This window comes from Cherax quadricarinatus, chromosome 11 (assembly GCF_038502225.1).
Source record: "Cherax quadricarinatus isolate ZL_2023a chromosome 11, ASM3850222v1, whole genome shotgun sequence".
Lineage (NCBI taxonomy): Eukaryota > Metazoa > Arthropoda > Malacostraca > Decapoda > Parastacidae > Cherax > Cherax quadricarinatus.
The window spans coordinates 38,731,862-38,752,544 of record NC_091302.1 but is presented as its reverse complement, the minus strand read 5'-3'; the positions used below and the strand labels follow the sequence as shown (position 1 = coordinate 38,752,544).

General features: G+C 39.2%; 1 protein-coding gene across 13 annotated transcripts in view; it reads right to left on the bottom strand.

The window, feature by feature from the left end:
• The window catches only part of Usp47 (ubiquitin specific protease 47), a 433,614-nt gene that overhangs the window by 53,340 nt on the left and 359,591 nt on the right, over positions 1-20,683 (bottom strand). For all 13 annotated transcript variants that reach the window (XM_070083998.1, XM_070083999.1, XM_070083995.1 and 10 more), the window contains 2 exons: positions 18,309-18,453; positions 6,386-6,610 (listed from right to left, as the gene is read on the bottom strand). In XM_070083998.1, the coding sequence (XP_069940099.1) occupies positions 6,386-6,610; positions 18,309-18,453 (370 nt within the window). The remainder of the gene's footprint in view (positions 1-6,385; positions 6,611-18,308; positions 18,454-20,683) is intronic.

Genomic DNA, 20,683 nt, shown 5'->3' with positions numbered 1-20,683 from the left:
GTGGTATCTGTGGAAGGCACCACTTGTTGCTCGAGGAGCAACTGAAGTAAATCTACAGAAGGAACTCAGATTTTGCACATTACTTGTTTTAAAATTTATGATGAGGAACACTGTCCCTTTTCCCTGCTATTTTTTGGTACAATTTCTTTATTGAATTAAACACCATCTTGCATAGTCTAAATGCACTCTAATTATCTACTTTACTCCAATTTACCAAGTGAAATGCAAATCCCATTTAAGGCAGAGCATCAGCAGCCTCTCTTCACACAGCCTCTGGACATGTCTGTCTCCCTGTACAATCCACTAAGAGAAAGGGAAAATAAACTATACATTTAGCAGCTTCTTACATTAATATACAGGTTATCAGCATATTTGTGCATTTAAATATGGCAGCCTGTCTCTTAATACACTGAGGATACTTCAACATGCTGTTGTGACCTTACCAACACATGTTCTTTAACCCTTTGACAGTTTTGGGTGTATATATACGTCTTACATGCCACTGTTTCAGACGTATTTACACACGTAAATTCTAGCGGCTTCAAATCAAGCAAGAGAAAGCTGGTAGGCCTACATTTGAGAGAATGGGTCTGTGTGGTCAGTGTGCACCACATAAAAAAAAATCCTGCAGCACGCAGTGCATAATGAGGAAAAAAAAAAAAACTGATCTTTTTTTTTGGATTAAAACACCGACTTTGAGGCATATTTTCATATAGTACTTATCGTTGTAGTACAGTGGACCCCCGCTTAACGATCACCTCCCAATGCGACCAATTATGTAAGTGTATTTATGTATGTGCGTTTGTACGTGTACGTTTGGGGGTCTGAAATGGACTAATCTACTTCACAATATTCCTTATGGGAACAAATTCGGTCAGTACTGGCACCTGAACATACTTCTGGAATGAAAAAATATCGTTAACCGGGGGTCCACTGTATTCTCGTTTTCATGGTCTCACGTGATAAAATGGAAAACATATTACAGAAATAGAGATGATTTTGATTAGTTTCACAATGAAAACGACCTTGAAATTGAGCTCAAAGTAGCGAAAATGTTCGATTTTTACCAATGTTCAGGAGTAAGCAAATCACACAACACGTCCAATACACGTCAACTGGGGAGTCTAATATTCTTTCACTAGTGCACTGATATTATTTATACCATTTTTACAATAATGCAGTAGTCTGCATAACAGTAAATTTTGTATTTTTTTGCATGAATAAAAAATCAAGATAGAAAGCAATAGTAATATAAGAGGGGCCTAGAGATGTGACTAATGAACAGAGGATATGTTATTTTAGTGCCAAGAATGTCTACATTGTTTATTCTGGACCCTATTTTGAAACTGGCATCTTTTTTAATTTGCGTGAAATTGGCCAAATTGCCAATTTCTGACCACTTTATTGGGTAGTTCAAATCAGTAAATGGGCGGTTTCTTGTATTCAACTGATAGAAAAAATGGAGTTCTAAAGAAATAGCTATGAGTTTGGTCAACTGGAACAATGAAATTGGCCAAAAACAGGGCTCAAAGTCGGTGAAATCAACGATGCGTATATATCGCCGAGACCGCTAATTTCGCGGGAGCGTAATTACATGAGTTTTCGACCAAATTTCGTAGTTTTGGTGTCATTACCATTGGGAAAAGATTCTCTATCATTTCCTAAGAAAACAATTTTTTTTTTCCATAAATTTTGTAACACAGAATGACAGTTTCAGAAAGGGGCTTGCAACAAAGTCAACAGTCAAATGCTTTTTTTCATTCATCTTTTACACTTTATATTTCATTGTTTTCTAACCTTCATATTCTATAGGTATAGCAACTACACTCCTTAGTCTGTGGTTATTATTATTTTTTTAATTAACACATCAGCCATTTTCCACCAAGGTAGGGTGGCCCAAAAAAGAAAAACTTTCACCATCATTCACTCCATCACTGTCTTGCCAGAGGCACACTTACAATACAGTTACAAAACTGCAACATTAACACCACTCCTTCAGACTGCAAGCACTGTATTTCTCATCTCCAGGACTCAAGTCTGGCCTGCCAGTTTCCCTGAATCCCTTCATAAATATTACCTTGCTCATACTCCAACAGCATGTGAAGCCCAAAAAACCATTTGTCTACATTTGCTCCTATCTAACATGCTCACATATGTTTGCTGGAAGTCCAAGCCCTTTGCACACAAAACTTCCTTTACCTCCTCCCTCCAACCTTTCCTAGGTCGACCTCTACCCTGCCTTCCCTCCATTACAGATTTATACTCTCGAAGTCATTCTATTTTGTTTCATCCTCTCTACATGTCCGAACCACCTCACCAACCCCTCCTCAGCCCCCTGGGTAATAAATAGTTTTGGTAATCCCGCACCTCCTCCTAATTTCCAAACTATAAATTCTCTGCAATTATATTCACATCACACACTGCCCTCAGACATGACATTTCCACTGCCTCCAGCCATCTCCTTGTCGAAACATTCACCACCCATGCTTCGCACCCATGTAAGAGCATTGGTATAACTATACTCTCATACATTCCCCTCTTTGCTTTCATGGATAAAGTTCTTTGTCTCCACAGACTCCTCAGTGCACCACTCACCTTTTTCTCCTTGTCAATTCTATGATTCACCTCATCTTTCATAGACCCATCTGCTGACACTTCCACTCTTAAATATCTGAATACATTCACCTCCTCCATATTCTTTCCTTCCAATCTGATATCCAATCTTTCGTTGCCTAATTCTTTTGGTAACCTCATCACCTTACTCTTTCCTATATTCACTTTCAATTTTCTTCTTTAACATACCCTACCAAACTCTTCCACCAACCTCTGCAACTTCTCCTCAGAATCTCCCAAACACAGTGTCATCAGCAAAGAGCAACTATAACAACTTCCACTCTGTGTTAGATTCTTTATCTTTTAACTCCACACTCCTTGCCAACACCCAAGCATTCATTTCTATTACAACCCTATCTATAAATATATTGAACAACTATGGTGGCATCACATATCCTTGTCTAAGGCCTACTTTTACTGGGAAACAATTTCTCTCTCTCCCATATACTCTAACCTGAGCCTCACTATCCTCGAAAACAATCTTCGCTGCTTTCTATTCCATACATTTGCAACATCTGCAAATGCCACAAAAAGCTCTTTACCCATATCTAAATACTGTTCACCTATACCTTTCACTGTAAACACTTAGTCTACACATCCCCTAACCTTCCTGAAGCCTCCTTGTTCATCTGCTATCCTACTCTCCATCTTACTCTTAACCCCTAACTCTCCATCTTACTCTTAACCCCTAAATGGTCTAATCGTATATATACGTTCTCTCGCTTAGCGCCCCAAACGTATATATACGTTTTCTTTCTCATTCATTCAACATTGCCACGATAAGCCTGAGTCACCCAGACATGAGAGAATGGGTGTGCGCACTCACTGTGAGCCATATTAAAATAATTGGGGACACCTGGGTACCATATGCTCTTTTTTCCTATAAAAAAAAAAATGATTTTTTTTCTCAAAAAACTTCGGGGCGCTACGCGAGTGAACATATATATATACGTTTGGACCGTTTAAGGGTTAATTCTTTCAATAATAACTCTACCATACACTTTATGAGGTATACTCAACAGACTTATTCCCCTATAATTTTTGCACTCTCTATTGTCTCCTTTGTCTTTATACAAAGGAACTATGCATACTCTCTGTCAATCCTTAGACACCTTACCCTCTTCCATACATTTATTAAATAAAAGCACCAACCACTCCAAAACTATATCCCCACCTGCTTTTAACATCTCTATCTTTATCCCATCAATCCCAGCTGCCTTACCCCCTTTCATTCTACCCACCGCCTCACAAACTTGCCCCACACTTGCAACTCGCTCTTCCACACTCCTACAAGATATTCCTCCTTGTTCTATACACAAAATCACAGCTTCCCTATCTTCATCAACATTTAACAATTCCTCAAAATATTCCCTCCATCTTCCAGATACAAGTAACTCCCCATTTAATACCTTTCCTCTCCTATTTTTAACTATCAAATCCATTCGTTCCCATGTGAAAGAATAGGTCTGTGTGCTACGTGTGTGTTGTATAAAAAAAATTGGGGAGGCCGCAGTGCACTGTGGGAGTGCCAATTCAGTACACCTTGTTCACCATGCCTAGTGGTAAGGAATACATCACTCCCCGGCAAATTGGGACTCTTCCCTTCCCAAGTGAAAGTTCTAACACAGATGGAAGTGTTAGTGAAGATGAATTTTATGGTTTTGAGGAGTTTGTGACTGAAAGCAATGTCCAGAATACCAGAAATAGTGCTGAAAACCCATACAACCATCAACCTTCCACCTATGGTGCTGGGCCCCCTTTTTCATGTGCAGTTCTATCACAGGAAAAGAGGAAACTCATATTTTCCCAATGTCTCAAAGAATAAGTAAGTTTATTCAGGTATACACAAATACAATTATAGATTATCATACACAGCAGCATGTGTGTAGACAACATAAGATAACCCAAAAAAGTCAAACTAAGTGACTTATTTCCATGTGGGTGGTGGGGAAGACAGCATGGGTGGTGGGGAAGACAGCATGGGTGGTGGGGAAGACAGCATGGGTGGTGGGGAAGACAGCATGGGTGGTGGGGAAGACAGCATGGGTGGTGGGGAAGACAGCATGGGTGGTGGGGAAGACAGCATGGGTGGTGGGGAAGACAGCATGGGTGGTGGGGAAGACAGCATGGGTGGTGGGGAAGACAGCATGGGTGGTGGGGAAGACAGCATGGGTGGTGGGGAAGACAGCATGGGTGGTGGGGAAGACAGCATGGGTGGTGGGGAAGACAGTATGGGTAATGGGTAATGTTACAATTGGGATGGATAATATACATGTGGCAGCAGGTGGTGGTGCTGGTGTAATGTGTCATGTGGCACTGGCAGCACCCCAGGCTGGTAGCCATGCTGCTGACTCAGCACATCTACAACAAAGGCCACCTTCAACTACCCACACACCACAACAACCTGCACAACCACAACAACCTGCACAACCACAACAACTTGCACAACCACAATAATCTACACAACCACAACAACCTGCACAACCACAACTTACACAACCACAATAACCTGCACAACCAAAACAGCCTGCACAACCACAACAACCCACACAACCACAACAACCCATCCACAAAAACGTAGAGACACTCATTTTATGTGTGAGGAGTGTAAAACAGCACTGTGCATAACACCACATTTCAAAAAGTTCCACAAGCTACAGCACTTCTAGAAACGTGTCCAGTGACTATACACGTGTATATATAGTGGTACCTCAAGTTTCGAACAGCTCCCAACTCAAACAATTCATTAACTCAAACAATTGTTTAAGTGTATTTTTTTAAGTGCTTTTGTCAGTGTAATTTTGGGAGTCTGAAATGGACTAATCTAATTTACATTATTCCTTATGGGAACAAATTCCTTTGGTATAGGCACTAACAGCCTTCTGGAACGTATTAAGTTTGTAACTCGAGGTACCACTGTATGTAGAACAAGAGTAATAAACAACTTTTCTAATTGTTGGTTTGCATCAACAAGTTTTGTAAACAATATAAACGATGATAATATTTGTGTGGTTATTGCATTGAATAAAATGAGTGGATATATACACCTACCATCCGACTTACGACCGAGTTCGGTTCTGAGAAATCGGTCGTAAGTCGAAATGGCCGTAAGTCGAACTTTACTACTGAATATCAACAAAACATTTTTGTAATGACTTTATTTTATTGTTTTATTTTGGTATTTCATGTTTTACTTTACTTTTTATGTTGTTAGTACTGTATTTTATACTGTAAGGTTTAGGATAAACACTGTGTACAACACAAATAGTTGTTTATTTCCCAGAAATTTGGCATAAAAAACACAGTCGTAAGTCAAGTGGTCGTAAGTCGAGTAGGTCGTAAGTCGGATGGTAGGTGTATACATTATGCACTATATTGGTCTCACAGGCCACAAAAGTTACTTGAGAAAATAAAACATTAGAAAGGAAAAAATAGAATAAAAGTAAAAATAATATTACCGAGTGAGCGACAGTTGCTGATGTTGCCGTAAGCAGTTCACTTCGTCAATTTCACGCCTCTATATCTCGGTAAGTACTTATCACAATTTTTTTTTTCTTTTAAAACAATCAGATGAATATTCTTAAGATTCTGGTAAGAAAAATAATTTATTTTTTTTCGAATATTTTTCGGAGCAAGTTTGTGATCAAGGGTCTTGACAGTGAAAGGGTTAAGTAATGATTGTATCAACCTTGTGACCTGCTTATTAATTTTACTGAGTGTATAAAATTCTTAATTGTTATTAAAACTTAAGGAATCTTGTTGTGTTTCTAACCTGGAGGAAAAGCTCCCAGTTTGAATAGAGAGAGATGTCATCATCAAACTTTTGATCATCGAGGTATATCGTCTGTGGATTCTTCCAACTCTTTTTCCGTAATCGCACATTTTCTGGGATTAGGTTCATATTACACCGTGTATTTACTTCCTTTACAATGGCTTTCTTGGCACTGCCAACAGTGTCACCCTTACATACAACCCAGTCAATGAGGAATCGAGCAGGCTGAAAAAAAAATAAAACTAATTAATATCTTTTCCACTAGAGAATTCTTAGACTTTTTATCCTGAAACTGGTTTAATAAATATTGGGCACTGAGTAAAATAATCCCTCTTAACTAAAAACACAGCCTGAGTTCTATATTTTACTATCATTTAAGAATTACTGTCAGGAGTTTTAATTTCAATACACAGTAGGTTAACCTACTTCAGTCAGTCATGGAAGCATATTGCACAGTAGGCTTGCTGATTTCAGTCAGCCACAAGAAACACTATCAATGATATAGGCAAAAAATTTATCCAACTGACTTCCTTTATAGTTATTTTAAATTTTTTTATTTTTTTGAGTAACACTTATTAGCTACAACAGCTCTCCATCCACAACCAAAATTTTCAATTTTTTTTTTTTATCTTTATTTACTACAAGTACATATACAGTGGACCCTCGGTTATTGGCTGTTCCTGATATCGGCCAATTCGGTTTTCGCCCACTTTTTTTATCCGAAATTCTATTCCAGTTATCGACCATATTGGATGCGTAATAAATCACTCTTGAGCATGTTAAATGTCTTATTTTAGGTTAATATTGATGCTTTCATTAATCCATCTATATAATATTTTCTTCAAATTATAAAAACATGCAATGTTTATATGTGATGTATGCTTAATAATAATCACTCCTGGGCACACTGTCTTATTTTAGGTTAATATAGACATTTTCATTAATCCATCTATGATATTTTCTTCAAAATTATATAAGAAATACGTTACACAGCATATAGAATACAAACAGAGCATATTTATTTATTTATTTATTAATTTGAACATGATACAGTGAAGTACAAAAGAATACAGTAAAATGCAGTATGCCAAAGCCACTTGAATGCATAGCATTACGGGCTGGTTTAAAATTAACTTAAGACTAACTAAGCAATGATATATTCAGTGGTACAAAAATTATTGTAAAACAGATAACAATTTAGTACAAATGAGTATTACAAAGACAGGTCATATGGTCATTTACTGTGTGGCTGTGTAATCAGTAGAATGGAGTATTCTGTTAGGTAATGAAGTTAAATAGTAACAAAGTTTGATTGGGTCACAGGTTGACATTTATGAGATACAATAATGAGATACATATATGAGATACAATTTATGAGATACAGTGGACCCCCGCATAACGATATTAATCCGTTCCTGAGAGCTCATTGTTATGCGAAATTATCGTTATGCGAATGAATTTTCCCCATAAGAAATAATGGAAATCAAATTAATCCGTGCAAGACACCCAAAAGTATGAAAAAAAATTTTTTACCACATGAAATATACATTTTCCTACACACAAAGAGAAGGATACATGCACAATAGTAGAGTAGTACATGCACAATATATATTGTGCATGTACTACTCTACTAAATGAAGAATAAATGACACTTACCTTTATTGAAGATGCAGCAATGACTGATGAGACACTGTCCTGGAAGTGCCTTTTCCTCCTGAGTACTGTAGGTTCTGTTTGGCATTTTCTTCCAGAACAGGCCTTATCACACTGTGTATGCCACTACGATTCTTAAATCTCTCAAACCAACCTTTGCTGGCTTAAAATTCACCAATATGAGCACTAGTTCCAGGCATTTTTCCCTGTTCACCTGGGTGTTAGTCGACTGGTGTGGGTTGCATCCTGGGAGACAAGATTAAGGACCCCAATGGAAATAAGTTAGACAGTCTTCGATTACACTGACTTTTTTGGGTTATCCTGGGTGGCTAACCCTCTGGGGTTAATTGTTTCTTGGTATTCTCAATAAGCCACACCAACAACAGTGCTACAGCAGCAGCAGCAGCTGACAGTGCTACAGCAGCAGCTGACAGTGCTACAGCAGCAGCTGACAGTGCTACAGCAGCAGCAGACGGTGCTACAGCAGCAGCAGACGGTGCTACAGCAGCAGCAGATGGTACTACAGCAGCAGCAGCAGCTGACGGTGGTACAGCAGCAGCAGCTGACGGTGCTACAGCAGCAGACAGTGCTACAGCAACAGCAGCAGCAGCAGCAGCTGACAGTGCAGCAGCAGCTGACAGTGCTACAGCAGCAGCTGACAGTGCTACAGCAGCAGCAGATGGTGCTACAGCAGCAGCAGACGGTACTACAGCAGCAGCAGCAGCAGCTGACGGTGGTACAGCAGCAGCTGACGGTGGTACAGCAGCAGCTGACGGTACTGCAGCAGCAGCAGCTGACAATGCTACAGCAGCAGCAGCAGCAGCAGCAGCAGCAGTTGACCATGGTACCACAGTATTTTGATAATATTTCTCACCCTTTTTACCACAGGGTTGGCACTAGAAGCTTTCTTGGGGCCCATGGTCACTTATTTTGCAGATAAAATCACCAAAAACGCTGTAATAATACGAAATGTTCCGATTGTATGCTTGGATGTTACCGCGGAGGCTGGCTTGTAAACAATGCCACCGGCGGAACATGTGAGGCTGGCTCAGGCCTCACATAGACGCGTCTCGGACGAATAGCGTTGAGCGAGTTTTTTAGCGCTATGCGAGGCAAAATTTTAGTGATAAAATATATCGCTATGCGGATTTAACGTTAAGTGATGCCAACGGTATGCGGGGGTCCACTGTACAATTATTCAGCATTTATTTAGTTGTGGGTAAGTGATTTTTGGGAAGAGACTTGAATTTATAAACAGACAGTGTTTCTTTTATATTCACAGGTAATGAATTCCAGATTTTAGGGCCTTTTATGTGCATTGAGTTTTTGCATAGTGTGCGATGGACACGAGGAACATCAAAGAGTGATCTGTGTCTTGAGTTATGGTCATGTGTTCTGTTGAGGTTGGTAAGGAGATGTTTGAGGGGAGGATTTATGTCAGAGTTAAGTGTTCTATGTATGTAGTAGGTGCAGTAATAAGTATGGATGTTTTGTATTGTGAGTAGGTTTAGAGTTTTGAATATTGGTGGAGTGTGCTGTCTGTAGTGGGAATTTGTTATCATTCTGACTGCAGCCTTTTGTTGGGTGATTAGTGGTCTGAGATGGTTTATTGTTGAGCCCCATGCACAAATTCCATAGGTGAGATAGGGGTAAATAAGTGAGTGATATAGGGCCAGGAGGGCTGACTGTGGAACATAGTACCCTATCTTTGATAGTATGCCTACGGTCTTGGAATTTTTTTTGGAAATTTGTTGTGTGTGTGTTTGAAATTTGAGTCTATTATCAAGGTGGATGCCTAGGAATTTTCCCTCTGTGAGTTTTGTGATAGGTGATCCATTTATCATTATGTTAAGAGACACATCTGCAGCTCTGTTACCAAACTGAATGTAGTAGGTTTTGTCAATGTTTAGAGTAAGTTTGTTGGTCCTCATCCAGGTTGATATTTTCTGTAATTCGGTATTTACAGTATTGGTTAGCATGACTGGGCTCGGGTGGGAGTAGACGTATGTAGTGTCATCTGCAAATAGTGTGGGTTTGAGTAGTTGCGATGCATTGGGTAGGTCATTTATGTATATGAGAAAGAGAAGAGGGCCTAGGACACTTCCCTGTGGGACACCAACTGTAATTGGCTGTGCTGAAGAGTTTGCCCCATTTGTGTACACATATTGGCTTCTGTTGCTGAGGTATGACTTTAGGTAGTTGAGGGAGTGCCCTCTTATACCATAGTGCGACAATTTTATGTGGAGCAAGTCGTGGTCAACTGTATCGAAAGCTTTACGTAAATCAATAGCAATGTTTATATGCTATTGAGAGGAGAGTCGGGTGCAGAGTAAACATTACATTTTCTCTGATTCAGAGTTAGAGAAAACTGCGAATCTGGTGTCTCGCCCAGTAACCGCCCTTCATATGCGTTTGTGTACAATTCTCAGCATGAATTATTCATTACCTCTCCCTTTATGATGGCATCTAAAAGTAGTCATTAGAAATGATTAAACTCAGTGAACATGGTAATAATATGCTGTGTTGTGTAATAATATGACTGTATAGTGTAGCCCAGGAGGGCTACACTACACAGAGGGGAGAGGGGGTTGGGGGATTTCCAACTCCCTCTCCCTTCCTGCCTTCTTCAATATGCCAATAAGAGTCTTCAATAAATGTATATAATGTTCCTTTATCATTAAAATTTGTGTTTTATATTTCTCATTGTTTTCTTTATGTAAAACTATTGCTAATCTTTAAAAAATGTATTTTTGTTAATATTTTTGGGTGTCTGACATGGATTAATTGGGTGTCATTAATTCTTATGGGAAATATTATTTCAGTTTTCTGCCTTTTCAGATTTAGGCCGACCTTCTTTAACGTATTACGGCCGATAACTGAGGGTCCACTGTACTAGGTATACAGGACTAGCTGACATCTATAATATATACTACTATATAGAAAGCTGCTAGTTATGCAGAGCATTTCGGGCAAATTAGGTCAGTTTTGTCCCAAGAGGCAAACCACACCAGTCAGCTAACACCCAGGTACCCATTTTACTGATGGGTGAACATTTGGTGAACACAGACAACCGGCGATGGAAACACGTCCCACATTTCCACCCCTTTGCTAGGAATCAAACCCGAACCCTCACTGTGTGAAGCAAGAGCTTTTGCACCAGGCCACTGATTTTCCATTTTATGGCAGGTAAATGGGGCTGCGAGTCAACAGTTGGATGAAAAAAAACGGAACACACCGTGACTTTTCATAATGAAGAACACAGCCCTCAGGCGAAATGTTACAATAAAGCCTTACACTAGTTACTGGTTTCTCTTTTTCGTCATTTTCATGTTGTGTCCTTTCTTATCTTGCACTTATTCTTCATTATCTTTCTAATTTCTTGCCTATTACTTATTTTCCTTGTTGCACCAACCACTTTCTTTCCACCCAGTTCTGCTCATTAGTAGTGTTCCTGTTACTTTACATGCTTAAGAGCTGTAATAACTAAATGTGTGCAATTACTGAAGGAATGCTTCACTGTCTTGTACACAGATCTATGTTACTGATGTCATAGTCACTTATGTAGAGCTATGTTTTCAACTCAGCTCCCTTAAATAAGCTGTGAGCGGTAAATTTTGGCCTAAGACATGAGAGAATGGGTCTGTGCAGTAAATGTGCACAACATAAAAAAAAAAAATCCTGCACCATGCTGTGCATGATGGGAAAAGCAAACCTTTGACCTGTTTGGTTTAAAATGGCAATCTGTCTTTTCTAGGATGGGTGTTATGGCTCTATTGCTTGTTTATTGGTAATACATGTACAGTGTAACCTCGGTTTTCGTAAGGCTTGAAAGTCATGATTTTTGAAAATCTTAACGTTTTTTGTCAAAACATTGACTCGAAAATTGTCGTTTGACTCGCAATAGTCGTTTGTCTCTGACACGGATGCATGGCCCCAAGCAAACTCACACTCCATTCCCAGCCAGTGTGCCACTGTTTATCAGTGAGTGAGGATGATTCCATGAGTTCATATGATACATTTCATAATATTCCATTCGTTTTAGTGCTTGCAACTGCTAAATAAGCCACCATGGCTCCAAAGAAAGCTTCTACTGCCAGCTCTTTGGTAAAGAATGTGAGAAACACATATCATTTAAGAAAAAAATTGTAAAAAAATACGAAAGTGGTGGTGGTGGTAGAGTGGTAGCAGCTGTGATAGTGGTAGAGGGTGGTAGTGATGGTGGTAGTGATGGCAGTAGAGGGAGGTAGCAGTTGTGATAGTGGTAGAGGGTGGTAGTGGTTGTGATAGTGGCAGAGGGTGGTAGTAGTTGTGATAGTGGTAGAGGGTGGTAGTGATGGTAGTGGTTGTGATGATGGAAGAGGGTCCCTTCTTCAGTGATTCTGCTAACTCCTCGAATGTTGTTGGAGTTATATAGGGCTACAGAAAACACCGCTGCCTCAGCTGCTGCTTCACTAACATTACGGACGGCTTATGCTCTCAATGGCCCCTATACACCTAACAACACCACCTCTCGTGACATACATAATGACTTATTTTATTCATTCTAGAGTATATTCCATGTTTCTATGTTATTAATATTATTTATTATGTCAATGTTCATTTATACCTTTTATTAGTGCTTTACATTTATTTGGCATTCTTTTCTGCATGTAAATCTATATTTAAGCTAGGGAAGTGACCCCTGAAATGACCAGAGTCCTTATGGAGGGGGATTCCCCATCCAAACAATAACCTCTCCTCCCTCTTCCCTCCTCACTGTCTTCCACTCATCAACAACAGCCTTCAATAAAAGTAACTGTCATGTTGAATGTTCATTCTTTTGTGCATATAAGGTAAAAAAAAATTTTTTTTGATACTTCTGAGTGTCTGGAACGAATTAATTGATTTACATTATTTCTAAAAAGGAAAATGGATTTGCAAATCGTCAATTTCGATATTAAGTCACACTCTCTGGAACGAATTAATTACGAAAAACGAGGGTCCACTGTATTTGATAAAATGTTTTTTTTTTTTTTAACAAGTCGGCCGTCTCCCACCGAGCCAGGGTCACCCAAAAAAGAAAGAAAATCCCCAAAAAGAAAATACTTTCATCATCATTCAACACCTTCACCTCACTCACACATAATCACTGTTTTTGCAGAGGTACTCAGAACACAACAGTTTAGAAGCATATATGTATAAAGATACACAACATATCCCTCCAAACTGCCAATATCCTGAACCTCTCCTTTAAGAGTGCAGGCATTGTACTTCCCATTTCCAGGACTCAAGTCTGGCTATATAAAAATAACCGGGTTCCCAGAATCCCTTCACTAAATATTACTCTGCTCACACTCCAACAGATCGTCAGGTCCCAAATACCATTCGTCTCCATTCACTATCAAACACGCTCACGCACGCCTGCTGGAAGTCCAAGCCCCTCGCCCACAAAACCTCCCTTACAAATTCCTTCCAACCTTTTCGAGGATGACCTCTACACCGCCTTCCTTCCCCTACAGATTTAAACGCTCTCCATGTCATTCTACTTTGATACATTCTCTCTAAATGACCAAACCACCTCAACAACCTCTCTTCAGCCCTCTGACTAATACTTTTATTAACTCCACACCTTCTATTAATTTCCACACTCTGAATTTTCTGCATAATATTTACACCACACATTGCCCTTAGACAGGACATCTCCACTGCCTCCAACCGCCTCCTCGCTGCTGCATTCACAACCCAAGCTTCACACCCATATCAGAGTGTTGGTACTACTATACTTTCATATATTCCCCTCTTTGGCTCCATAGATAACGTTTTTTGTCTCCACATATACCTCAACACACCACTCACCTTTTTTCCCTCATCAATTCTATGATTAACCTCATCCTTCATAAATCTATCCGCCGACACGTCAACTTCCAAGTATCTGAAAACATTTTCTTCCATACTCCTCTTTCCCAATTTGTTATCCAATTTTTCTTTATCTAAATCATTTGATACCCTCATCACCTTACTCTTTTCTATGTTCACTTTAAACTTTCTACCTTTACACACACTCCCAAACTTGTCCACTAACCTTTGCAAGTTTTCTTTATAATCTCCCATAAGCACAGTATCATCAGCAAAAAGCAACTGTGTCAATTCCCATTTTGTATTTGATTCCCCATAATTTAATCCCACCCCTCTCCCAGACACCCTAGCATTTACTTCTTTTACAACCCCATCTATAAATATATTAAACAACCATAGTGACATTACACATCCCTGTCTAAGACCTACTTTTACCGGGAAGTGGTCTCCCTCTCTTCTACACACCCTAACCTGTGCCTCACTATCTTCATAAAAACTCTTTACAGCATTTAGTAACTTACCACCTATTCCATATACTTGCAACATCTGCCACATTGCTCCCCTATCCACTCTTATCATATGCCTTTTCTAAATCCATAAATGCAATAAAAACTTCCCTACTTTTATCTAAATACTGTTCACATATATGCTTCAATGTAAACACTTGATCTACACATCCCCTACCCACTTCTAAAACCTCCCTGCTCATCCACAATCCTACATTCTGTCTTACCTCTAATTCTTTCAATTATAACCCTACCGTACACTTTTCCTGGTATACTCAGTAAACTTATTCCTCTATAATTTTTACAATCTCTTTTGTCCCCCTTCCCTTTATATAAAGGCACTATACATGCTCTCTGCCAATCCCTAGGTACCTTCCCCTTTCATACATTTATTAAACAAAAATACCAACCACTCCAACACTATATCCCCCCCTGCTTTTAACATTTCTGTCATGATTTCATCAGTTCCAGCTGCTTTACCCCTTTTCATTCTACGTAATGCCTCACGCACCTCCCCCACACTCACATCCTGTTCTTCTTCACTCCAAAAAGATGGTATACCTCCCTGACCAGTGCATGAAATTACCGCCTCCCTTTCTTCGTCGACATTTAAAAGTTCCTCAAAATATTCTTGCCATCTACCCAAAACCTCCATCTCCCCATCTACTAACTCCCCTACTCTGTTTTTTAACTGACAAATCCACTCGTTCCCTAGACTTTCTAAACTTGTTTAACTCACTCCAAAATTTTTTCTGATTTTCATTAAAATTTCTTGACAGTGCCTCTCCCACTCTTATCATCTGCTCTCCTTTTGCACTCTCTCACCACTCTCTTCACCTTTCTTTTACTCTCCATATACTCTACTCTTCTTATAACACTTCTGCTTTGTAAAAACCTCTCAAGAGCTAACTTTTTCTCTTTTATCGCACCCTTAATTCATCATTCCACCAATCACTCATCTTTCCTCCTGCACCCACCCTCCTATAACCACAAACTTCTGCCCCACATTCTAATACTGCATTTTTAAAACTATTCCAACCCTCTTCAACCCCCCTTCCCCACTAATATTTGCACCAGCCCACCTTTCTGTCAATAGTTGCTTATATCTCACCTGAACTTCCTCCTCCCTTAGTTTATACACTTTCACCTCCCTCTTACTCTAACTGTAGCTACAACTAAGTAATGATCCGATGTATCAGTTGCTCCTCTATAAACGTGTACATCCTGGAACCTACCCATCAACCTTGTATCCACCAATACATAATCTAACAAACTACTCTCGTTACGTGCTATATCATACCTTTTATATTTATTTATTCTCTTCTTCATAAAATATGTATTACTTATTAACAACCCTCTTTCTACACATAGCTCAATTAAAGGCTCCCCATTTTCATTTACCCCTGGCACCCCAAATTTACCTACTACTCCCTCCACAACATTTTTGTCCACTTTAGCGTTGAAATCCCCAACCACCATTACTCTCACACTTGGTTCAAAACTCCCCACGCACTCACTCAACATTTCCCAAAATCTCTCTCTCTCCTCTATACTTCTCTCTTCTCCAGGTGCATATACACTTACTATAACCCATTTTTTACATCCAACCTTTATTTTACTCCACATAATCCTTGAATTAATACATTTGTAGTCCCTCTTTTCCTGCCATAACTTATCCTTCAACATTATTGCTACTCCTTCTTTAGCTCTAACTCTATTTGAAACCCCTGACCTATCCCATTTATTCCTCTCCACTGAAACTCTCCCACCTCCTTCAGCTTTGTTTCACTTCAAGTTGGGACATCCAGCTTCTTCTCATTCATAACATCCACAATCATCTTTCTTATCATTTGCACAACATCCATGCACATTCAGACTTCCCACTTTGACAATTTTCTTCTTCTTATTCTTTTTAGCAATTATTACAGGAAAAGTGGTTACTAGCCCATTGTTCCCGGCATTTCAGTTGACTTTTACAACACGCATGGCTTATGGAGGAAAGATTCTTATTCCACTTCCCCATGGATATAAAAGGAAAAGTAATAAGACCAAGAACTATTAAGATAAAATCAAAGAAAACTCAGATGAATGTGTATAAATAAACATGTACATTGTGTAGTGTGACCTAAGTATAAGTAGAAGAATGGAAAATGTATAATTCAAATAGAAATGATTGTGGTTGGTTTGATGAGCAGAAGTAACTTGAAACTGGGCTCAAAGTAGCAGAAATATTAGAATTTTGATGATTTTCCTGATGACATGTAAGGTTCCCCTACACCTGCTGTTCTGTTTTATGGGGTTTTCACAAATATCCTATATGTATAAAGAATAATTAATAAAGTCTAATGAAATAAATAGCATGCTAATGAAAATGGACGTATGCTTATTGCAAATGACAGCTTGTGCCTGAAGAACAGCTGCATCTGGAATTAATACAAATCCAAGGCCAACCTTCCACATCTACAGGTTTTTGTCTGTCATAGCTACCATTACCTTATCCTGCTTAGTGTAAATTGATCCTGATATGAATTTATAAAAATTTGCATCAACTTTAGGCTATACCTTTACAGTCTTAATTAAAATTACATTTAGGAACAAAAGTACAAATTATTTAATTGGTGGCTAACATATTCCCTATTGCTCATTACACATTCAAGTGCAGTCATCCCTACAAATTCGCTAGCTTCTTTGAGTTTCCATTATCCAATGTTCTTACTGATCTGATTTTTCAATTTCTTTTTTTCTGGCTCAATGCAATGGCTTTTCCATGCCTAGATCTCACTATTCTCTGGTTGTTATTTCTTATGAATGGCAATACCAACCTGATCAGATTGATATACTACTAAGATTTAGTTTTTGTAATACAATATGAACCCTTATGAGTTCAACAGAGTTAAATAGCAACCCTCAAACACTTCTATGTCAACAAGCAAGATAAAGAAATTTAGGGTACAGTAAAATAATTCTTGTCATTATTATGGATGACAAAATTGTATAGTGAAATGTATGAGATCAGTTAATAAAACAGACCCACAGCTATTCGCTGTTCAACTGAGCTATGCAAGCATCTTCAAAAACCTCTACAGTAAGAAAATTCTTTCTTTCAATGTACCAGCCGTATCCCACTGAGGTGGGGTGACCCAAAAGGAAAAACAAAAGTTTCTCTGCTGTATTAGTCTTGCCTGTTTTCTCTGGAAAGAAAGTCATCACTATTTTTGCTGGAAAGAATAGACTGTATACTACTTCAAGCACCAGCTCCTCCCTGTGCCTGACTTGATTAAGTTTATTTATTAAGTTTTTATTTAGGTTTTGGGTACACAAGCAATGGCACTGATAATGTATGGGGTCAAAACTTCTTTAATTTGACAAAATAAATATTAAAAAATTGTTGTTTTTTATTCAGGCATGAAGAACCTAGCCCTAATACTCCCATACATAATTCACTTTACATAGCATTAAATTACATAAAGCATCCATTTCAGGAGCATAACACCTTGTTACATGAACTTTCACTGTATACATTTCATATTAACACAATGTAAAACACACATCCATTACCAAGTTCAAATCAGAAGTAGATGGGCCACTTACCTTTTTATCCTCCTCACTTCACATACTTACTCAATCCCTCTCCATACTCCCTTTCAATTTCTTACTAGGGCTATGGTCAAAGAAGTTTAATGATAATTTATGAAAATTTAATTTTCAACTATGTGCAGTCTTTACTTTCACAGAGCCTCTGAAAATGTAATCACCCACAAATCTGCAGGAATGACTGTACTGTGAATTAACCATATTATAATGTGTGGGACCGAGTGCATTCGTGTTTTTAATTTTTATAAAAATTACTTAACATGAAATAAATTACTTAATGTGGAAATAAACTAGGGAGAAAATGCATTTCCTGGCCAAAACCTAACCATACTTACATCATCAATATTGTCAGGCTCTAACATGTAAACCTTTCCTCTTTGCTCCCCTGGTAGTAGTGCTCTTCCCAACCTCACACTCAATCTGGTGTTGTCGCCATACGATGCTAAGGTTTCCGTCATTTTAGTGCATTCAAATTCTTGACTGTAAAAAAAAAAAAAAAAAAAAAAATTCTTACAATAAGAATCAGTTAATGTGAATTCAACATGTAAACTCCATATGTACCAACAAAAAACTAGACTGATGCAATATAACAAGCATTACTGATTCAACATATGTACAGTGGAACCTCGGTATAAGACCAGCTCCCTACTTGAACAAAGCTCAGCACTCGACCAAACAAATACGACCTGCCAGAACTTCGCTGTGAACTGTTTAGTATTTCTTCACATTTTTTAGTGTTTTTTTTTGTATTATTTGTACAAGTCACCATGGGGCCTATGAAAATTAGTGATAACAGCCAACCAAACAGAAAATTGGTTGGAAAGAACTTGTTCAATAATCAAATGGCACAGCACTCAAACAGCCTTCTGGAATGACTTAAGGTAGCATACCAAGGTGTAGGTGTAGGTGGGTAGGTGTAGAGGTAGGTAGGTAGGGGGTGTGTGTGTTAGTTACCATTTGGTCCTAGGCACATGTCGATTAGACACTAGGCCTGTTGTATGTGCATGCATGCGTGTGTGTGTGTGTGTGTGTGGGGGGGGTAGTTACCATTTTGTCCTAGGCACATGTCGATTAGACACGTGTGTGTGTGCGCGCGCGTGCGCGTGTGTACTCGCCTATATGTGGTTGCAGGGGTCGAGTCCGAGCTCCTGGCCCCGCCTCTTCACTGGTCGATACTAATTCACTCTCTCCCTGCTCCATGATATTTGTCATACCTCTTCTTAAAGCTATTTATGGAACTTGCTTCCACTACTTCACTCTCCAGATTATTCCAGTTCCTGACAACTCTAAGACTAAAGAAATACTTTCTAACATCCCTATGACTCATCTGGGTTTTCAGTTTCCAATTGTGTCCCCTTGTTTCTGTATCCCATCTCTGAAACATTTGATCCTTGTCCACCTTGTCAATGCCTCTTAGTATTTTATACATTGTTATCATGTCCCCTCTATCCCTCCTATCCTCTCCTATCCTCCTCATAAGATATACCCCTCAGTTCCGGGACTAATCGTGTTGCAAATTTTTGCACTTTCTCCAATTTCGTGACGTGTTTGACTAAGTGAGGGTTCCATATTGGCGCTGCATATTCCAGTATAGGCCTTACGTACACTGTGTACAATGTCGTGAATGACTCCTTACTCAGATGTCTAAACGCCAATCTCCCATAGTGCATTTTAGCTGCCTCTTTCCTCATAATCTGATATCCAGGTGGAAAAATTGCATCTGTTATCATCCCTGTAAGTTTTGTCTCTGTTAGTGCTATGATGTCAGGTGATGCATCAATGATGCGTTCTTGCCACTCTTCACTCTTATTTGTTATTCCATCTGCATTGGTGTACCATACCTTTAGCTTCCTTTCCATTACTGTATTTTGGGAGATGGAAGAGGAAGGTGCAGGCTGGGAGGGTGGGAGGCAGGGCACAATATTATGGGAGGCTGCTGTGATTGTGGAATTAGTGCTTAGGGGGGTGGTGGCTATGGAGTGAGGTTCATTTCTGTTTACTGTGTTTGGTTGATATGTGGTGACAGGGGTTGAGAGGTTTCTGTAAGCATTTGTGTTTGATGTTCCCCCAAAGGCTGAGCTTTTCTGTCTGTCGCTGCCTGTCCTGTCTCTCTTTCCATCCACTGGTTCTGTCTTGCTCTCACTTTCAGTTGTTCCCTTTCCTTTTGTGTTCTATCTCGATTGAGGAACACTTTTTGATAATCTGGAGAGTCCTTTAACAGTGGTTTCTGTTGTAGTATCCTGTTCCGTACCACATCTATCTTGAATGTCAATCTGATTGGTCGATTCCTTTCCCTCGAATACCCCCCCAAGTCTGTGAAAATTTTCTACCTGAGACATGTCCCTCTCTCCTGTTATTGCAATGATGTTCTTAATCCCTGTTTTCTCCCAAAGCTTTCTTTCATCATAGGTCTGCCCTTCAGCCTCCTGAAGCCCATGAATAATTATTGACCTCTCTCTCTCCTCTTCCCGTTTCTTTTCCCTCTGTATGTCTAGATCTGATTTAAGCATCTCCTTTGCTGTTTGCCTAATCATCTCCCAGACACCATGATGGCCTGATATTACTGCTGCAAAAGACTGTTTAGATCCATCCCCTCCTTCAGTCCACTCACTGCCTGCTGATGTTCCCATTTCAGTCATCTTGCTCCTTTCGGACCTAATCTTTAGATCCTGCTTCAGCACATCCATTTCTTCCTCCAATCTCTGTATCT